This window comes from Leptodactylus fuscus, chromosome 8 (assembly GCF_031893055.1).
Source record: "Leptodactylus fuscus isolate aLepFus1 chromosome 8, aLepFus1.hap2, whole genome shotgun sequence".
Classification (NCBI taxonomy): domain Eukaryota; kingdom Metazoa; phylum Chordata; class Amphibia; order Anura; family Leptodactylidae; genus Leptodactylus; species Leptodactylus fuscus.
The window spans coordinates 21,794,426-21,815,758 of record NC_134272.1 but is presented as its reverse complement, the minus strand read 5'-3'; the positions used below and the strand labels follow the sequence as shown (position 1 = coordinate 21,815,758).

Here is a 21,333-nt window from a genome sequence, read left to right as displayed (position 1 = left end):
ACAATAGTGGCGATAGTGATGAAGATGGTGGTTATAGTGATGATGGGGATTCTAGTGGGGATGAAGGTGACTGTAGTGATGATGATAGTGAATATAGTGATGCTGGTGACTATATTGATGATGATGGTGATTATAGTTATGATGGTGATTATAATTATGATACTGCTGCTACTAAATTGGACCAAGTGTGTTGCCTGATCTGTTTGTGTTTTATTCTAGGAAACGGTCTACAAAATCAGGTAAGAAGCTAAAGTCACTGCCACAAAGTGATATTGTAGTAACAAGCCACACTACGGGGAGATGGTAAAAATAATCCCCATCCTCAATCCCCTGAAGTTCCATGTAACAAAGCTTCATCACTGTACAGTGAACAGCCTTCAACTATCTGATAGACTTTGGGGCAGACTTATTAAAGGGATTTTCAATTTTATTTTATTTTTTAATTCCAGACAGCAGGAAAGAAAAAAAGGAGACTTTCCATGTACAGGTCCTTCCATGCCAGGGGTGCAGATCTGGACCCAAGGACTTTTAAAAGTGATGATGTCACGTCAACAGTTGACACGACTGCTCATTCATCATTGACCTCAGCAGTCATGTCGGAGTTCATGCTGGGTTACACTGGCTGACCGGTCGTATGAACTATTCACGTGACGACATCACCCGCCGTCTGACAGGGACTAGAAGTTTCCGGGATCAGATCGGCACCATTGGAACACAATAGCCCTTGTTGGGTGAGTCTGCCTCAGGTTCCGGTCCAAAATACGGGTAGCTGCAACTGGATGCCGGTGCAGTGTACCAGCATCCAGTCGAGAGGGAGTGTCTTCAGGCGGGTGTCGCGAGGCGAATCCGCCTGAAAGAATGAGCATCTCGCTTCTTTTTCGGAAAAAAGACCTGACCAAAAAACTCTGTGTGAACTTACCCTTAGAGTTATCAGCTTGGACTGCAGGAGGACAGGAAAGAGATTTTCACCATCTTAAGGACACAGATCATTATCTGCACTGATACACTGTAACAAGACCTCAGAGATGGTTACAATGTTGAATTAAAATGTAAAGTATAAGAAATTTTCATTGTACAATGATTACACTTTATTGACTGAGGACTGACCTCGGCCCTTTAAGAAATTACCCTCATCATCTTGAAATTTAAGATTGCATGCTCACGTATGTATAGACATATGATACGTGTGACGCAGGGTGTGTATAGACATATGTGACGCGGGGTACTACAGTGTTAGTGACACTAATGTTTTACTCCTTTTACTGATAACGGGAGGGCTCTGGCTGACATTACAGGGTGTGGACAGACATGTATTACACACTGCATATACATCCCCCCTGAAAGCAGTCCTGAAAAGTAATAACTATGACACAATCCAGGGTATGAAATGATCCACCATGATTTACATCGCTGCCTATCACCCACACAGGTAACAAAGTCAGACACCAGGAGAAGGATCCACAGGAAGATGAAAGAAGGACGAGAGTTATTCAAGAGCAGCCACATAATAAGTGCAAGTATACAAACAGATACCGATCCGGATTAAGGGTTAAGATTTTAGTCCGTTTCTGCCCTGTGTATTTGTCTTATGCATCTCATTTGTGTCTTATATGTCTTTTCTGTATCTTATGTGTCCAGTCTCCTGTTTTCTGTACGTTATCAAATAGGTTTTTCCAGCCCTAGTGTGATGATGATGACCTATGGGCCCCCCTAGCGCCTGAGCCTAGTGGTAACTGTGACCCCCTATAGCCGTGATGGCGAACCTATGACACGGGTTCCAGAGGTGGCACACACAGCCCTCTCTTTGAGCACATATCTGTGGAACAGATTATACTAAGTGGGGGCCACCGTGGAGCAAATTGTACTGTGTTGGGAACAACGGTGCAGCAGATTATACTGTGTGGGGCCACTGTGAAGCAGATTGTACTGTGTGGGGCCACTGTGAAGCAGATTATACTGTGTGGGGGTCACTGTGCAGCAGATTATACTGTGTGGGGGTCACTGTGAAGCAGATTGTACTGTGTGGGGCCACTGTGAAGCAGATTGGACTGTGTGAGGGTCACATTGGAGCAGAAAGCTCTATAAAGCCCTGCTCACATGACCGTATTTTGCAGGTCCGTAATTGTCTGCTATTGTGTATCCGCACATTATTAAGGTTAAATTGTCATGTTGGCACTTTGTGATAAATTAGTGGGCTTTGGGTTGCAGTTTAGGCACTTGGTCTCTAACAGGTTGGCCATCTCTGCCCTATAGCTATACCAGTGGTTTTGTCTCCTGTCTTGTGTATTATCTGAGTCCCGTCTGTGTCTTGCATATTTGCCAATTATACTGAATTTTCCGTTACCAAATAACATTCCTGGCAAATTTGGACACAAACTGACCAAAAAGAGGTAGGAAGGGAAAAGTCTTACTGCAACCTGGGCCCCCAAAGGCCTACAACTTACCCGAAGCAGGTAGTCCAATCCATTTTGGGTTGCGCCTCAGGGAGGCCATCTTGGAGTCTCTATTCTCCTAACATCAGACAACAGTCCCGTCTTTCCATCCTTTGCTCTTCATCTTCTCATGTCTACTCTTCGTAGGTGATCCCACCGATGGAAAAAGTTGTTCATTTGAAGAGAAAATGAAGAATATACGAAGCGCAATGAAAAGTAAATGTCGTGTTTTACTTTGGCTCCAGTTATCTAATAAAGATTGTAATATATTTTATTTTCTCTTTTTAGGTTCAGCAACTTTCACACCGGTAAGTGGATAGGGTTTCATCTAGTTCGGTCGTGACCTGAAGCTCTTGTACCCCAATGTAACGGGTCCTCCAGTCTACCATGTGATGTCTATAATACTTGGAGGACTTTATGTGGTGGCTCCATGGCCCTAATGTGACTGTTATCTCTGTAGCCCCCTAGAGTTACGCCCCTGTTCTCCCAATGGGATTTAAGGTTCACTTGGGTTTTTATATGCACTAGAATGCCATGAGAACGTGTCTGATCTGGTGTATTTCATCTGGGCTGATCCTGAGATGATCAAGAGCCAATTGTTTGGCCTTGAACCGTCATAAAAAAAAACCCTTCAGTCAAGACTGGAGTCAGGGATCAACCAAACCGGGCGTCCATCAGCTAAGAGTCCCAATCTGGCCCACCATTACAAATCATAGAGGGCTTATCCAGACTCCTTTCTATTTGGTGACATATTCCAGATCTTGGGGAAATGACTGACCTTTGTTTGAGTAGTATTGGTGGCCATTTTGAAATTCACCTTCCCGAAAGTAGAGGTCAATGTGATTTTTGGTCAACTTGAAGGAAGATGGAGACTCAGAGAGGAGTAAAAGGCATTCCCTATTATGTCAGTGATATTGAAATGGTTTTTGTATTTTTTTTAAAGTTAAAAGTTGGGATTTTTACAAGGTCGGCAGAATGTGACTACGAATGGCTGAAAAAGAAGCTGGAATCTAAACAATTCCAAAAGGTTGTGGAGACCGTCAGACCTTTTCCTATCACCAATAATGGATACCAGCAGTTCTTGGAAAATGTGGCTTGGTGCAAATTTGGGATTCTCTATCACACCCAGAACAGAGGACGGATTAATATCACCGACGTCAGAGACTCGCTATACGACATGGAGCTACAACACTTGTCTGAGATGCTAGGTATGAGAATATGAGAGATAAAGATATCTTCTAGAGCAGGAGACTCTTGTTAACAAGTATTTACCATCCAAGAAGTCTAGCATTTACATATAGAGTCTATAGTATACATTTAGTCACTGACCGGTGGTTAGACATCTGTCTGATCAAACAACTATCATAACAACCATCATAACCTAAGTTTTATCATGGGCATCGAGACATGTAACCACTGTGCCAATTAACTAGATTGTCTTTGGGCCACTCCTAAGCGAGATACCTAAGAAACCCTCCTGGTATTCGCATCTAAACCCCCCGCATGGGGATCTGGACTTTGCTCCTGAAATGTTACTAGGTTTTTGAGTGGTTCTGATTTAATTGGCGCCCAGCGAGGGTCAGAGAGGCACCAGTGATCAGGGAGCCCCTAGGGGTCTGAGTAAGCCTCAATAGCCCACAGTGCTCAGAGACTGGTTGCGGATACATTAGCAGGTGCATACACTGGCCTTTAGTATACACTGGAGCTTAGTATTATTGAGGAGGACATGGAGGGCTGCAGTAAGGTAAGGCCCCGGATTGGCGGATTTTGGTCCCGAGAGTGGCGCAGGAAGCCGCGTCACAATAGAGCCAAAATGCGCCAGCCACGACTGCTTCCAACAGTCACGGCTTCCCCTCCGGAGTAGGCTCAAATGAATGGGCCTACTCTGCAGGGTGCTGCCATGAGGCGGATGCCGGGGCTGAATCAGTTACGGAGTCCTTCTAAAGAAAGGGCAGCTCGTTTTGGAAAAAAGTAAGCTGGCGGTCTACATAGACCTCCATTGTGAGGGGGCGGATTATGACGTGGTTTCAGCGCCGCCTCTTGCTCCGTGTAAACGGGGCCTAAGGGCACATGCAGGTGGCCATGATTTGCGGATGTTACAGGTTTCACTCTTAGGGGTTCCGCGTGAACACATTCTGTCGCAGCTGCTGCAACAGGATGCCGGTGCATTACAAATTAATGGGCCTAGTCCAGAGGGTAGTGTTGTGAGGCGGACGCTGTCTACTTAGGACTAGCAATTTATACTTAGTTACATAGTTCGTGGGTTGCAATAGATCCAGGCCCATCAAATGCCACCATTTCACCATAAACCCAAGTTGATCTAGAGCATTGTCTTCTGTCTCCTCCTCTGCGTCCTTTCCAGCCATCATTTCTACTGTTGCCCGGTCCAGGTTTTTACTATGTTTTTTATGATACCAGGTTGTTAATATTTCTTTATGTTCCTAAATACAGAAAGGAAGAACGTGATTGTGGTGATCGATGACTTGAAGGACAGTAGTGAAGAGCATAAGGACATCCTCCTGAAATCTCAGCCCAGCCAAAAGAAATGGGCTAAAGACATTTTCTTATTCACTAAAGAGGAAAAAGGAGAAAAATAGGAAGAGAAGACGAACCTCATCGTCTCCGTTCCATCGTTACCAGCTGCTTTACCATGTGACGTCATTGGGACAGGGAAGAGGCTGCGGCGCTCGTGAGTGCTCCAACCTCTTCAAATAGCTGATCGAGTGGGTTCTGAGTTGTTAGACCCCCACCGAAAACATTGATGACCTATCTAATATTCACTAATCATCAAAAACTAATGTGTCAGATTAATATATTTTACTAATAAAGCTATATACGGTATATACACTATCCCGAGAGTAATAGTATAAAACACAATGTGAACAACAAGGCTGACTCCATCTCATTTTTATTATCTAGGCACGGCCAAAAGAATAAAGAAGTCATGAGTTTAGGATTGTGTAGCAAATGGAAGATGGCACCAAGAATGTAAACAATTATAGGGGTTGCACAAACAAAAAAAAATTGCAATTTTTGAATTTATTTTTTTTTTACTTCCTTGACCACTTTCCCAAAAGATGTAGCATTTCTCATGTGGACTCTTAAAAAAAAACATAAAAAAGGAAAAAGAAATGTATTGAAGTCTTCAGAATAGATGCATCAGCTGTCAGTGTCCATGTTAGAGGGCCAGGACCCCTCCCCAGGCTTCGCGTGTCTCTAGTTGACCTGCCCCTATAGATCTATTTTTGTCAATAATGTATAACAAAACTATAGGCATATCTTAGATCAGGGGTCCTCAAACTTTTTAAAAGGTGGGCCAGCTCACTGTCCCTCGGACAATTGGAGGGCCGGAATATAGTTTAAAGGGATTCTACCATTAAAATCACATTTTTTCTCGATAACACATAGGAATTGCCTTAAGAAAGCCTCTTCTTCTCCTACCTTTCGATTTCTTCTTTGCCCCGCCGTTTGGTTAAAATTCCGTTTTCTGTCTGTATGCAAATGAGTTATCTTGCAGCACTGGGGGCATCCCCAATGCTGCGAGAGAACTCTCCAGCGCCGCCTCCAACTTCTTCTGGAACGTCGTCTTTATGCGTCTTCTTCTGGTGCAGGCAGAGCCGACTGAGCATGCCCACAGGCCACAAGAAAATGGCTGCTTACTTACTGTGCAAGCGGCCATTTTTCTTGTGGCCGCGGACATGTGCAGTCGGCTCTGAGCGAGGCCCAAGGCGTACAAGTTTCACCGCCTGCGCCGGAAGAAGACGCATGAAGATGACGTTCCAGAAGAAGATAGGGGTGGCGCTGGAGAGTTCTCTCGCAGCATTGGGGACGCTCCCAGTGCTGCAAGAGAACTCATTTGCATACCGACAGAAAACGGAATTTTAACTGAACGGTGGCGCGGAGAAGAATAGCCTTTCTTAAGGCTATTCTGACGTGTCAACGACAAAAACAGTTTTTAATGGTAGAATCCCTTTAAAGCTGACCCAGCGGAATGCACAACCAAACACAAGTGTGAATGCCCCCTGAGGTGTTATTAATCCTACAGTAAGAGATTATAGTGCTTACTTCAGGGGGCACAGATAGGGTCTGGGATCCAGGAAGTCAGCAGGCACTAAACCAAACTAGGGAGGTGGCTTTGCCCACTGTAATTTGGGCTGCCTCAGGTCAGGTCACGTTGCTATGCTGACCTGACTGACGAAGTGACGCGGAGGAGTACAATTGACTATACCGGGCCAGGCCATGGAGACAGCGCGCTTCACTTTACTGATTGGAGGGCACCACTCCTGATGTCTGCGCGATCTGCTCTGTCTCCGGTGTCCGCCTGTGTCCTTCTGTCACATCGCAAGTATGCGATGTAAGGAGGATACCGGAGGCAGAGCAGATCGCGCAGACATCAGGAGCGGTGCCCTCCAATAGGTGAAGTGAAGCGCGCTACATGGCCTGGACCGAGCTCCCCAGGAGCTTCATTATAAATGCGTGCCTGCCGGTGGTGCCGGCGGGCCGCATGTGGCCCGCAGGCCGTAGTTTGAGGACCCCTGTCTTAGATACTAAGATGTTCTTGTCTCTATATATGGAAGGTTTCCAATACAGGGTTGACACACCCGTGGCCTCAAAGTCCTGCCTGCTTTTCAGAAAAACGGCATGAGAGGCGTAAAGCTTCAAATTTTTGCCGGCGTTACGAGCGCTCCCATTGAAGTGAATGGGAAGTGTTCGGGAACCGTCCGCTGCGCTCGCGTGTACGGCTGTGAGTATTTTTACAAGTCCGGCGTAACTCCGTGTGCATGCAGCCTTTATTCCACCAGAAAACTGGCTTGGGAGAGGGATGATAAATTCCCCCAATGACTACCTTCTGAACATCATATGCTCGCTCTGAATATGACTGTACATAAATATGCTTTTAAGGTTAAGGCCCCACATTGCGGAAACACATTTTTTTTGTTGCAGATTTTTTTTGCGTATTTTTTTTTTTTAGCCAAAGTCAGGAGTGGAGCAGAAGGCAATAGTATAAGAACTTCCTATATATTTTCCATTCCTTTTGTAACTGTTCTTGGCTTTGGCTAAAAAAAAAAAAAAAAAAAAAACACAACAAAATCTGCTACATAAAAAAAAGGTGCATTTCTGAAAAGTGGGGCCTTGGCCTAAAAGAGGCTTCACCAGAGGGTTATACCATGGCTTTCTGCAGTAGACAGGCTCCGAAGTAGCATGTCACTCTTTTCTGGAGTGCTTTTTTGGTGGTTGTTTTTTTTCACTCCAAATATCCACTTCTATTCCCATGCGCTGGAAACAGATGGCGGAGGTCGGGGCTCTTACGGCTGGGCAATGACTTTATCGAGCTTCACGTGACCGCTGAGGTCCAATCACAGATCGAGCAGTGACATCTGGGACGCGTTTACCTCAGTCGCAGGCAGGCGAGCCGAACAAGATGGTGAGGAGAAAGTATGCCCAGGAGAGGTGAGTATAAGTGTTTGTTATTTTTAATCACTTCCCCTGGGCCTCTAATTATTATATTCAGGGGTCTGAGGTGACCCCAGACCCAGAGTGTAATAATATCACTGGCTTTTGGGAGCATATTATACTGTATAGGGGTCACTGTGGAGAATATAATATTGGGTGAAGCTCCTTGACTACTTACATCACAAGGCATCTGTTTTATAGCAGTCATGAGCTATTATTACAGCCTATAATAACATTGATTGTCATTATAAAACACATACTGTGTAGTGTTGAGCGAATAGTATTCGAATCCTAGTTTCGAATACCTCGCTCCCATTGGAATGCATTGGAGCCGTCCACCGCTTAACCCCTTTGCGATCGTCTGCTCCCATGCATTCCTATAGGAGCGGAGGCATTCGAATCTAGGATTCGAATACTATTCACTCAACACTAATACTGTGCAATAAAAATAGTGAAGGGGTCACAACACTCGCAAAAACACTAGAGCACCTTCAAAGAGTTGATAAACAGAGGCCCTGTAGGAATGTACATTGTGATCCCTATATGGGGCTCACAATTTTACATTAAAAAAAAAAGGATAAGCTCAACCAAAGCTCTTACTCCCGTCAGTGCAGTCTGGGGAGAGGCTATCATGTTATGTTGAGACAGAACTCATTTGGATGTTCTGACAGTAAGCAGTCTCTAGGTGGCGTTCCTGTTGTTCCTTAATGTGAGAGTGGAGGTGACGGCCGCACCCTAAACTTTGAATACTTTCATTTTCAAGTGTCTTGAGAAAATGGAAAGTTTCCTGAGCTCCATGGCCAGAATGAGAGAGTACATTGGGGGCTTATCGCTGTTCATGTTAGACAAGTTGACAAAAATGCTTTTTCACTGTGAGAAGTCTGACAAATTTTATTGCAATCTCTCTCAGTGTTATACAAATCCATTTTACAGCTTAGAACAAAACTAAAACCCTTAAAGAGGACCTTTCATGGATTTGGGCACAGGCAGTTCTATATACTATATATATAACGCGTTCCTCCCCGCTCACACTGTACAGCGCTATAGGCGCTGCTGTGGAGAAGGACGTTCCTGACCGACTGTCAGGAACACCCTTCTGACTGTAAAGAGATATGGTACCGGCACCGATAGCTCTTCACCTGGGGCGCAGATCGGGAAAGCCGACAGTGCGTTGAATTCAGCAATGCAATTGTATTTTCTCTGTAATCATTTATAAACCTTAATAAAATTTGAATTCTAAAAACAAATAATAATAGTCGCTGCTATTAAGAACTATAAAAAAAAGTCATGTCACATATTTCCTTCCTCCCTTACCTTGCAGCCAGTTGTCAGCTTTACTTCTTCAAGGTGCCTTCATATTGGTAGTTTTTGGAAAATAAAATAGATTAGAAAATGAAATAGATTTATTGATTTAAAAAAAAATAAATAAATATATCGAAGTGCACGCGCAATACTAATGGTGTCACCCTCTAATGGTAACATAGATGGATCTGATAATGAGGTATTTCCAATGTAGTTTTAGGCGGGGGCCCCACGTGCGTGGTATAAACTCCACAGAAATAAACAAAGTGTTTTACAGTCACTGCATAGTGCGAATCTCATCCACACATTGCGGAAAAATACACGCAGTGGACATATACGATTTCCAAAACCGTTGTGGTTTTGGACATTGCAGCAGGTCAATCATACCTACAGAAACGCTGGCGGTTTCCCTATAAGCATAAATTAAGCATAAAGTCCACAGAGAGAACATCCAGTTTTACAAACATGGAAACCTTACTTAATGTGGCTGACGCCTATTTACCCAGGACTCCTTCACATTGCCACATGGGGGTGCTCTCATCTGTACAGCTCATGCGGTGACATCACCAGGGTCAGGGCCGACATCCTGAACACTGGCGGACATATACTGCAACCTCCAAGAGGAAATGAATGCATGGCTGTGTATAAAGGCAGCACAGATTTTATAGAAAATCAGATTTTTATTTTTTTGTCTCCAACAAAATATGTATAAAAACACTCAAAAAAAACCTAAACCCTAGGTGTCACTATCACCTGATGTCCCTGGGGCAGGAGACCACACAGTACAGGACGTGTGCCGGAGTCTGAGCCGTATAAACACTCTGTGCTGCTGACGTACGCTGTGTAGCATCTGATACAGATGAGGTGGGGAAGATACGGGAGGAGGAGTCCATGGCTGGTCATCTGTGCTGATCTGTACAGGTCAGAGGGCGAAGGGGTTGGCGTGTATGGTGACATCTTTGATTCGCACTTCTGTCAGGGGTCGGAAGGATTTCTCATGTACCGGAAGTTTCTCCAACTCATCCAAAGTGTCCAGACCATCGATGACCCTACAGAATGAGTGACAGATAGGACAAGACATCAAGAGACAGAGCTCATCTCCTGAAATGCTCTGTGCTGCTAGGGACCCTGCTCCTTCCACAATGTGTCTCTCAGTCTGTGACCTCCCCTAAAAGATCAGCACACTCCTCTCTTGAAATACTCTGTGCTGCTGAGAACCCTGCTCCTAACTGATGTAACTCACTGTCTGTGACCTCCCCTATATGTTAAGCAAATTCCCCTGCAGAAATCCTCTGTGCTGCTGGTAACCCTGCCCCTTCCACTATGTACCTCTTTACTATCACATCACTTACTTTCCAAACACGGTGTACTTCATGTCCAGATGTGGCTGTTTCCCATATGTGATGAAGAACTGGGCGGCGTTGGTATTGGGGCCGTTATTGGCCATGGATACGACGCCGCGCACGTTGTGCTAGGACAGAGATGTGAGACCAGTTATAAATACCGTATCACACCTATATAGTATAACAATCATATAACGCCGCCAGTCTGATAGTCCGCCACTACTCCGATAAGTAAGTGGTAGGAGGAGGAGCAGGTAAGAAGAGCTGCAGGTAAGTTGTCTGATAATCCGTCAGGTATGTGGCTATTTTCTTCCATGCTGGACTATCAGATTTTTGGATTATCGACTGCTGGACTCCAACCCACCTTCAAGTATTCGCTGAACTCGTCTTCAAATTTTCGTCCCCAGATGCTCTGCCCGCCCTTCCCTGTCCCTGAATAATAAGAAGATCAGGATCAGAGTCGGAACACAAGAGAACGCACAGAGATATAACGTACGAGATCAGCGGCGCCCTCACCTGTTGGGTCTCCCGTCTGCACCATAAAGCCTTTGATGTTGCGGTGGAAGAGGCAGCCATTGTAGTAGTTACTGGCGCACAAAGCCAAGAAGTTCTATCAGACAAGATGGAGGTGTCAGGAAAGGAAAGCAAAAACGTTAGCGCCTCCCTTGTAACGGAGATGGCGACAGACAACCAGTGACATAGGGGGCGTGACAGAGGTGACTAAGGCGGTTATATATCAATCACTATATACAAGATGGTATCGTATGTCCGTAGCCTGACTCTGGCTCCTTCCACCATGCCAGTCTGTATATCAGCACCCTTTGTATATCACCACTTATAGGTCTTACCGGCTTCACTCACCTCACTGGCCTTCGGCGCTCTCTCACAGAACACCTCGATTTTGATGTCTCCCAAATCTGTGTGAAGTGTCACGGCCTGAAATAACAAAAGATGGAGTCAGACATGATATATAGAAGTCAGTATCGCAGTAGACAGAAAGTGACGTCAGAGGTATCCCGATACTTAGATGACAGTGTGAGACTTATGGCAACACATAGAAGATGGAGGCAAATGTAACGCAATAGATAAGACAGAGCGATACCTATCAAAATACACAAAGAATGGCACTGGATGTATCACAATATACAGAAGACGTATGGCAGTATACAGGAGGCGGTGTCAGATAGATGGCAACACACAGGACATGTTGCAGTATATAGAAGATTTATCAGACGTATCACAATATAACACATCGCAGTATAGAGAAGAAGTATGGCAGTATACAGAAGACACCAGAAGTATGGCAGTATACAGACGATGTCAGACATACGACAACACATGGACATGACATCAGATGTACAACAATATAACATCGCAGTATACAGAAGAAGTATGGCAGTATACAGAAGACACTAGACGTATGGCAGTATACAGAAGACACTAGACGTATGGCAGTATACAGAAGACACTACAAATATGGCAGTATACAGAAGACACCAGACGTATGGCAGTATACAGAAGAAACTAGAAGTATGGCAGTATGCAGAAGACACCAGAAGTATGGCAGTATACAGAAGACACCACAAATATGGCAGTATACAGAAGACACTAGAAGTATGGCAGTATACAGAAGACACTAGAAGTATGGCAGTATACAGAAGAAACTAGAAGTATGGCAGTATACAGAAGAAACTAGAAGTATGGCAGTATACAGAAGACACTAGAAGTATGGCAGTATACAGAAGACACTAGAAGTATGGCAGTATACAGAAGACACCAGAAGTATGGCAGTATACAGAAGACACCAGATGTATGGCAGTATACAGAAGACACTAGAAGTATGGCAGTATACAGAAGACACTAGAAGTATGGCAGTATACAGAAGACACTAGAAGTATGGCAGTATACAGAAGACACTAGAAGTATGGCAGTATACAGATGGTGTCAGACATACGACAAGACATGGACATGGTGTCCAATGTATTACAAAATAATATGTCGCAGTATACAGAAGACACCAGAAGTATGGCAGTATACAGAAGACACTAGAAGTATGGCAGTATACAGAAGACACCAGATGTATGGCAGTATACAGAAGACACCAGAAGTATGGCAGTATACAGAAGACACTAGAAGTATGGCAGTATACAGAAGACACCAGATGTATGGCAGTATACAGAAGACACTAGAAGTATGGCAGTATACAGAAGACACCAGATGTATGGCAGTATACAGAAGACACCAGAAGTATGGCAGTATACAGAAGACACTAGAAGTATGGCAGTATACAGAAGACACCAGAAGTATGGCAGTATACAGAAGACACTAGAAGTATGGCAGTATACAGAAGACACCAGATGTATGGCAGTATACAGAAGACACTAGAAGTATGGCAGTATACAGAAGACACCAGAAGTATGGCAGTATACAGAAGACACCAGATGTATGGCACAGTATACAGAAGACACCAGATGTATGGCACAGTATACAGAAGACACCAGAAGTATGGCAGTATACAGAAGACACTAGAAGTATGGCAGTATACAGAAGACACTAGAAGTATGGCAGTATACAGAAGACACTACAAATATGGCAGTATACAGAAGACACTAGAAGTATGGCAGTATACAGAAGACACTAGAAGTATGGCAGTATACAGAAGACACCAGAAGTATGGCAGTATACAGAAGACACCAGAAGTATGGCAGTATACAGAAGACACCAGAAGTATGGCAGTATACAGAAGACACCAGAAGTATGGCAGTATACAGAAGACACCAGATGTATGGCAGTATACAGAAGACACTAGAAGTATGGCAGTATACAGAAGACACCAGATGTATGGCAGTATACAGAAGACACCAGAAGTATGGCAGTATACAGAAGACACTAGAAGTATGGCAGTATACAGAAGACACTAGAAGTATGGCAGTATACAGAAGACACCAGATGTATGGCAGTATACAGAAGACACTAGAAGTATGGCAGTATACAGAAGACACTAGAAGTATGGCAGTATACAGAAGACACTACAAATATGGCAGTATACAGAAGACACCAGAAGTATGGCAGTATACAGAAGACACTAGAAGTATGGCAGTATACGGAAGACACCAGAAGTATGGCAGTATACAGAAGACACTAGAAGTATGGCAGTATACAGAAGACACCAGATGTATGGCAGTATACAGAAGACACTAGAAGTATGGCAGTATACAGAAGACACTAGAAGTATGGCAGTATACAGAAGACACTACAAATATGGCAGTATACAGAAGACACCAGAAGTATGGCAGTATACAGAAGACACCAGAAGTATGGCAGTATACAGAAGACACTAGAAGTATGGCAGTATACAGAAGACACTAGACGTATGGCAGTATACAGAAGACACCAGAAGTATGGCAGTATACAGAAGACACTAGAAGTATGGCAGTATACAGAAGACACCAGATGTATGGCAGTATACAGAAGACACCAGAAGTATGGCAGTATACAGAAGACACTAGAAGTATGGCAGTATACAGAAGACACCAGATGTATGGCAGTATACAGAAGACACTAGAAGTATGGCAGTATACAGAAGACACCAGAAGTATGGCAGTATACAGAAGACACTAGAAGTATGGCAGTATACAGAAGACACCAGATGTATGGCAGTATACAGAAGACACTAGAAGTATGGCAGTATACAGAAGACACCAGATGTATGGCAGTATACAGAAGACACCAGATGTATGGCACAGTATACAGAAGACACCAGAAGTATGGCAGTATACAGAAGACACCAGATGTATGGCAGTATACAGAAGACACTAGAAGTATGGCAGTATACAGAAGACACCAGAAGTATGGCAGTATACAGAAGACACCAGATGTATGGCACAGTATACAGAAGACACCAGAAGTATGGCAGTATACAGAAGACACCAGATGTATGGCAGTATACAGAAGACACTAGAAGTATGGCAGTATACAGAAGACACTAGAAGTATGGCAGTATACAGAAGACACTACAAATATGGCAGTATACAGAAGACACCAGAAGTATGGCAGTATACAGAAGACACTAGAAGTATGGCAGTATACGGAAGACACCAGAAGTATGGCAGTATACAGAAGACACTAGAAGTATGGCAGTATACAGAAGACACCAGATGTATGGCAGTATACAGAAGACACTAGAAGTATGGCAGTATACAGAAGACACTAGAAGTATGGCAGTATACAGAAGACACTACAAATATGGCAGTATACAGAAGACACCAGAAGTATGGCAGTATACAGAAGACACCAGAAGTATGGCAGTATACAGAAGACACTAGAAGTATGGCAGTATACAGAAGACACTAGACGTATGGCAGTATACAGAAGACACCAGAAGTATGGCAGTATACAGAAGACACCAGAAGTATGGTAGTATACAGAAGACACTAGAAGTATGGCAGTATACAGAAGACACCAGAAGTATGGCAGTATACAGAAGACACTAGAAGTATGGCAGTATACAGAAGACACTAGAAGTATGGCAGTATACGGAAGACACCAGAAGTATGGCAGTATACAGAAGACACCAGAAGTATGGCAGTATACAGAAGACACCAGAAGTATGGCAGTATACAGAAGACACTAGAAGTATGGCAGTATACAGAAGACACTACAAATATGGCAGTATACAGAAGACACTAGAAGTATGGCAGTATACAGAAGACACTAGAAGTATGGCAGTATACAGAAGACACTAGAAGTATGGCAGTATACAGAAGACACTAGAAGTATGGCAGTATACAGAAGACACTAGAAGTATGGCAGTATACAGAAGATACTACAAATATGGCAGTATACAGAAGACACTAGACGTATGGCAGTATACAGAAGACACTAGAAGTATGGCAGTATACAGAAGACACCAGAAGTATGGCAGTATACAGACGATGTCAGACATACGACAACACATGGACATGGCATCAGATGTACAACAATATAACATCGCAGTATACAGAAGAAGTATGGCAGTATACAGAAGACACTACAAATACGGCAGTATACAGAAGACACCAGACGTATGGCAGTATACAGAAGACACCAGAAGTATGGCAGTATACAGATGGTGTCAGACATACGACAAGACATGGACATGGTGTCCAATGTATTACATAATAATATGTCGCAGTATACAGAAGACACCAGAAGTATGGCAGTATACAGAAGACACTAGAAGTATGGCAGTATACAGAAGACACCAGATGTATGGCAGTATACAGAAGACACTAGAAGTATGGCAGTATACAGAAGACACCAGAAGTATGGCAGTATACAGAAGACACCAGATGTATGGCAGTATACAGAAGACACTAGAAGTATGGCAGTATACAGAAGACACCAGAAGTATGGCAGTATACAGAAGACACCAGATGTATGGCACAGTATACAGAAGACACCAGAAGTATGGCAGTATACAGAAGACACCAGATGTATGGCAGTATACAGAAGACACTAGAAGTATGGCAGTATACAGAAGACACCAGATGTATGGCACAGTATACAGAAGACACCAGAAGTATGGCAGTATACAGAAGACACCAGATGTATGGCAGTATACAGAAGACACTAGAAGTATGGCAGTATACAGAAGACACCAGATGTATGGCAGTATACAGAAGACACTAGAAGTATGGCAGTATACAGAAGACACTAGAAGTATGGCAGTATACAGAAGACACTACAAATATGGCAGTATACAGAAGACACCAGAAGTATGGCAGTATACAGAAGACACTAGAAGTATGGCAGTATACGGAAGACACCAGAAGTATGGCAGTATACAGAAGACACCAGAAGTATGGCAGTATACAGAAGACACCAGAAGTATGGCAGTATAAAGAAGACACTACAAATATGGCAGTATACAGAAGACACTAGACGTATGGCAGTATACAGAAGACACTAGACGTATGGCAGTATACAGAAGACACTAGAAGTATGGCAGTATACAGAAGACACTAGAAGTATGGCAGTATACAGAAGACACCAGATGTATGGCAGTATACAGAAGACACTAGAAGTATGGCAGTATACAGAAGACACTACAAATATGGCAGTATACAGAAGACACCAGAAGTATGGCAGTATACAGAAGACACCAGAAGTATGGCAGTATACAGAAGACACTAGAAGTATGGCAGTATACAGAAGACACTAGACGAATGGCAGTATACAGAAGACACCAGAAGTATGGCAGTATACAGAAGACACCAGAAGTATGGTAGTATACAGAAGACACTAGAAGTATGGCAGTATACAGAAGACACCAGAAGTATGGCAGTATACAGAAGACACCAGAAGTATGGCAGTATACAGAAGACACTAGAAGTATGGCAGTATACAGAAGACACTAGACGAATGGCAGTATACAGAAGACACCAGAAGTATGGCAGTATACAGAAGACACCAGAAGTATGGCAGTATACAGAAGACACCAGAAGTATGGCAGTATACAGAAGACACCAGAAGTATGGCAGTATACAGAAGACACCAGAAGTATGGCAGTATACAGAAGACACTAGAAGTATGGCAGTATACAGAAGACACTAGAAGTATGGCAGTATACAGACGATGTCAGACATACGACAACACATGGACATGGCATCAGATGTACAACAATATAACATCGCAGTATACAGAAGAAGTATGGCAGTATACAGAAGACACTACAAATACGGCAGTATACAGAAGACACCAGACGTATGGCAGTATACAGAAGACACTAGAAGTATGGCAGTATACAGAAGACACCAGATGTATGGCAGTATACAGAAGACACTAGAAGTATGGCAGTATACAGAAGACACTAGAAGTATGGCAGTATACAGAAGACACCAGATGTATGGCAGTATACAGAAGACACCAGAAGTATGGCAGTATACAGAAGACACCAGAAGTATGGCAGTATACAGAAGACACCAGATGTATGGCAGTATACAGAAGACACTAGAAGTATGGCAGTATACAGAAGATACTACAAATATGGCAGTATACAGAAGACACTAGACGTATGGCAGTATACAGAAGACACTACAAATATGGCAGTATACAGAAGACACTAGAAGTATGGCAGTATACAGAAGACACTAGAAGTATGGCAGTATACAGAAGACACTAGAAGTATGGCAGTATACAGAAGACACTAGAAGTATGGCAGTATACAGAAGACACCAGAAGTATGGCAGTATACAGAAGATACTACAAATATGGCAGTATACAGAAGACACTAGACGTATGGCAGTATACAGAAGACACTACAAATATGGCAGTATACAGAAGACACTAGAAGTATGGCAGTATACAGAAGACACCAGAAGTATGGCAGTATACAGAAGACACCAGAAGTATGGCAGTATACAGAAGACACCAGAAGTATGGCAGTATACAGAAGACACTACAAATATGGCAGTATACAGAAGACACTAGACGTATGGCAGTATACAGAAGACACTAGAAGTATGGCAGTATACAGAAGACACCAGAAGTATGGCAGTATACAGAAGACACTACAAATATGGCAGTATACAGAAGACACTAGAAGTATGGCAGTATACAGAAGACACTAGAAGTATGGCAGTATACAGAAGACACCAGAAGTATGGCAGTATACAGAAGACACCAGATGTATGGCAGTATACAGAAGACACTACAAATATGGCAGTATACAGAAGACACTAGACGTATGGCAGTATACAGAAGACACTAGAAGTATGGCAGTATACAGAAGACACCAGAAGTATGGCAGTATACAGAAGACACCAGAAGTATGGCAGTATACAGAAGACACCAGAAGTATGGCAGTATACAGAATACACTAGACGTATGGCAGTATACAGAATACACTAGACGTATGGCAGTATACAGAAGACACTAGACGTATGGCAGTATACAGAAGACACTAGAAGTATGGCAGTATACAGAAGACACCAGAAGTATGGTAGTATACAGAAGACACCAGAAGTATGGCAGTATACAGAAGACACTAGAAGTATGGCAGTATACAGAAGACACTAGAAGTATGGCAGTATACAGAAGACACTAGAAGTATGGCAGTATACAGACGATGTCAGACATACGACAACACATGGACATGGCATCAGATGTACAACAATATAACATCGCAGTATACAGAAGAAGTATGGCAGTATACAGAAGACACTACAAATACGGCAGTATACAGAAGACACCAGACGTATGGCAGTATACAGAAGACACCAGAAGTATGGCAGTATACAGAAGACACCAGAAGTATGGCAGTATACAGAAGACACTAGAAGTATGGCAGTATACAGAAGACACTAGAAGTATGGCAGTATACAGAAGACACTAGAAGTATGGCAGTATACAGAAGACACTAGAAGTATGGCAGTATACAGAAGACACTACAAATATGGCAGTATACAGAAGACACCAGAAGTATGGCAGTATACAGAAGACACTAGAAGTATGGCAGTATACGGAAGACACCAGAAGTATGGCAGTATACAGAAGACACCAGAACTATGGCAGTATACAGAAGACACCAGAAGTATGGCAGTATACAGAAGACACCAGAAGTATGGCAGTATACAGAAGACACTACAAATATGGCAGTATACAGAAGACACTAGACGTATGGCAGTATACAGAAGACACTAGAAGTATGGCAGTATACAGAAGACACCAGAAGTATGGCAGTATACAGAAGACACTAGAAGTATGGCAGTATACAGAAGACACTAGAAGTATGGCAGTATACAGAAGACACTACAAATATGGCAGTATACAGAAGACACTAGACGTATGGCAGTATACAGAAGACACTAAAAGTATGGCAGTATACAGAAGACACCAGAAGTATGGCAGTATACAGAAGACACCAGAAGTATGGCAGTATACAGAAGACACCAGAAGTATGGCAGTATACAGAAGACACCAGAAGTATGGCAGTATACAGACGATGTCAGACATACGACAACACATGGACATGGCATCAGATGTACAACAATATAACATCGCAGTATACAGAAGAAGTATGGCAGTATACAGAAGACACTACAAATACGGCAGTATACAGAAGACACCAGACGTATGGCAGTATACAGAAGACACCAGAAGTATGGCAGTATACAGAAGACACTAGAAGTATGGCAGTATACAGATGGTGTCAGACATACGACAAGACATGGACATGGTGTCCAATGTATTACAAAATAATACGTCGCAGTATACAGAAGACACCAGAAGTACGGCAGTATACAGAAGACACTAGAAGTATGGTAGTATACAGAAGACACCAGAAGTATGGCAGTATACAGAAGACACTAGACGTATGGCAGTATACAGAAGACACTAGAAGTATGGCAGTATACAGAAGACACCAGAAGTATGGCAGTATACAGAAGAAACTAGAAGTATGGCAGTATACAGAAGACACTAGAAGTATAGCAGTATACAGAAGACACCAGACGTATGGCAGTATACAGAAGACACCAGAAGTATGGCAGTATACAGAAGACACCAGAAGTATGGCAGTATACAGAAGACACCAGAAGTATGGCAGTATACAGAAGACACCAGAAGTATGGCAGTATACAGAAGACACCAGAAGTATGGCAGTATACAGAAGACACCAGAAGTATGGCAGTATACAGAAGACACCAGAAGTATGGCAGTATACAGAAGACACTAGAAGTATGGCAGTATACAGACGATGTCAGACATACGACAACACATGGACATGGCATCAGATGTACAACAATATAACATCGCAGTATACAGAAGAAGTATGGCAGTATACAGAAGACACTACAAATACGGCAGTATACAGAAGACACCAGACGTATGGCAGTATACAGAAGACACCAGAAGTATGGCAGTATACAGAAGACACTAGAAGTATGGCAGTATACAGAAGACACTAGAAGTATGGCAGTATACAGATGGTGTCAGACATACGACAAGACATGGACATGGTGTCCAATGTATTACAAAATAATACGTCGCAGTATACAGAAGACACCAGAAGTATGGCAGTATACAGAAGACACTAGAAGTATAGCAGTATACAGAAGACACCAGACGTATGGCAGTATACAGAAGACACCAGAAGTATGGCAGTATACAGAAGACACCAGAAGTATGGCAGTATACAGAAGACACTAGAAGTATGGCAGTATACAGAAGACACCAGACGTATGGCAGTATACAGAAGACACTAGAAGTATGGCAGTATACAGACGATGTCAGACATACGACAACACACGTACATGGCGTCAGATGTATCACAATATAACACATGGCAGTATACAGAATATGGCGACAGACTATAATAATTGTTATTATTATTACACACAACGTGACTGTCGCAGCTGACTACACACACATAACGTATCAGCATCGCTCAGCGTCGGAGAATGACATCATCACCACAATCGCTCGCTGGTCACACGACACTTGATACGATTTTCACACCAATATCATTCCTAAAAGTCACGATTTACAGCTGCGGCGCTAAGTGATGCCTGGATGGCGATGTATGACGCGTCCCACAACAACAGAAGTAAACTTGTCAATGAGCGCTTATTACACAGGGAGGGGGCACTTACTTATTCACACAGTGACTGCTAAGTGTAGACTTATGTAAACCAGCACCACAGAGGCTGATAATACTGGCAGAAAACTCACCATTGTAAACGATAGAGCCAAACAGACGCAGGATCGATCCCCACACGATCTCCCTCAGATGGGTGTACCAACATGGCCGCCCCCGCCTTTCC

General features: G+C 43.2%; 1 protein-coding gene across 1 annotated transcript; it reads right to left on the bottom strand.

Moving 5' to 3' along the window:
- Nucleotides 1-9,885: 9,885 nt before the first annotated feature.
- On the bottom strand, nucleotides 9,886-21,328 carry PPIL3 (peptidylprolyl isomerase like 3). The gene is made up of 6 exons (XM_075286049.1): nucleotides 21,242-21,328; nucleotides 11,393-11,467; nucleotides 11,048-11,141; nucleotides 10,896-10,963; nucleotides 10,541-10,659; nucleotides 9,886-10,237 (listed from the first exon to the last, which is right to left on the bottom strand). The coding sequence occupies exons 1-6, from the start codon at nucleotides 21,242-21,244 to the stop codon at nucleotides 10,111-10,113; spliced, it is 486 nt and encodes a 161-aa protein (XP_075142150.1). The 5' UTR covers nucleotides 21,245-21,328; the 3' UTR covers nucleotides 9,886-10,110.
- Between the last annotated feature and the right edge of the window lie 5 nt (nucleotides 21,329-21,333).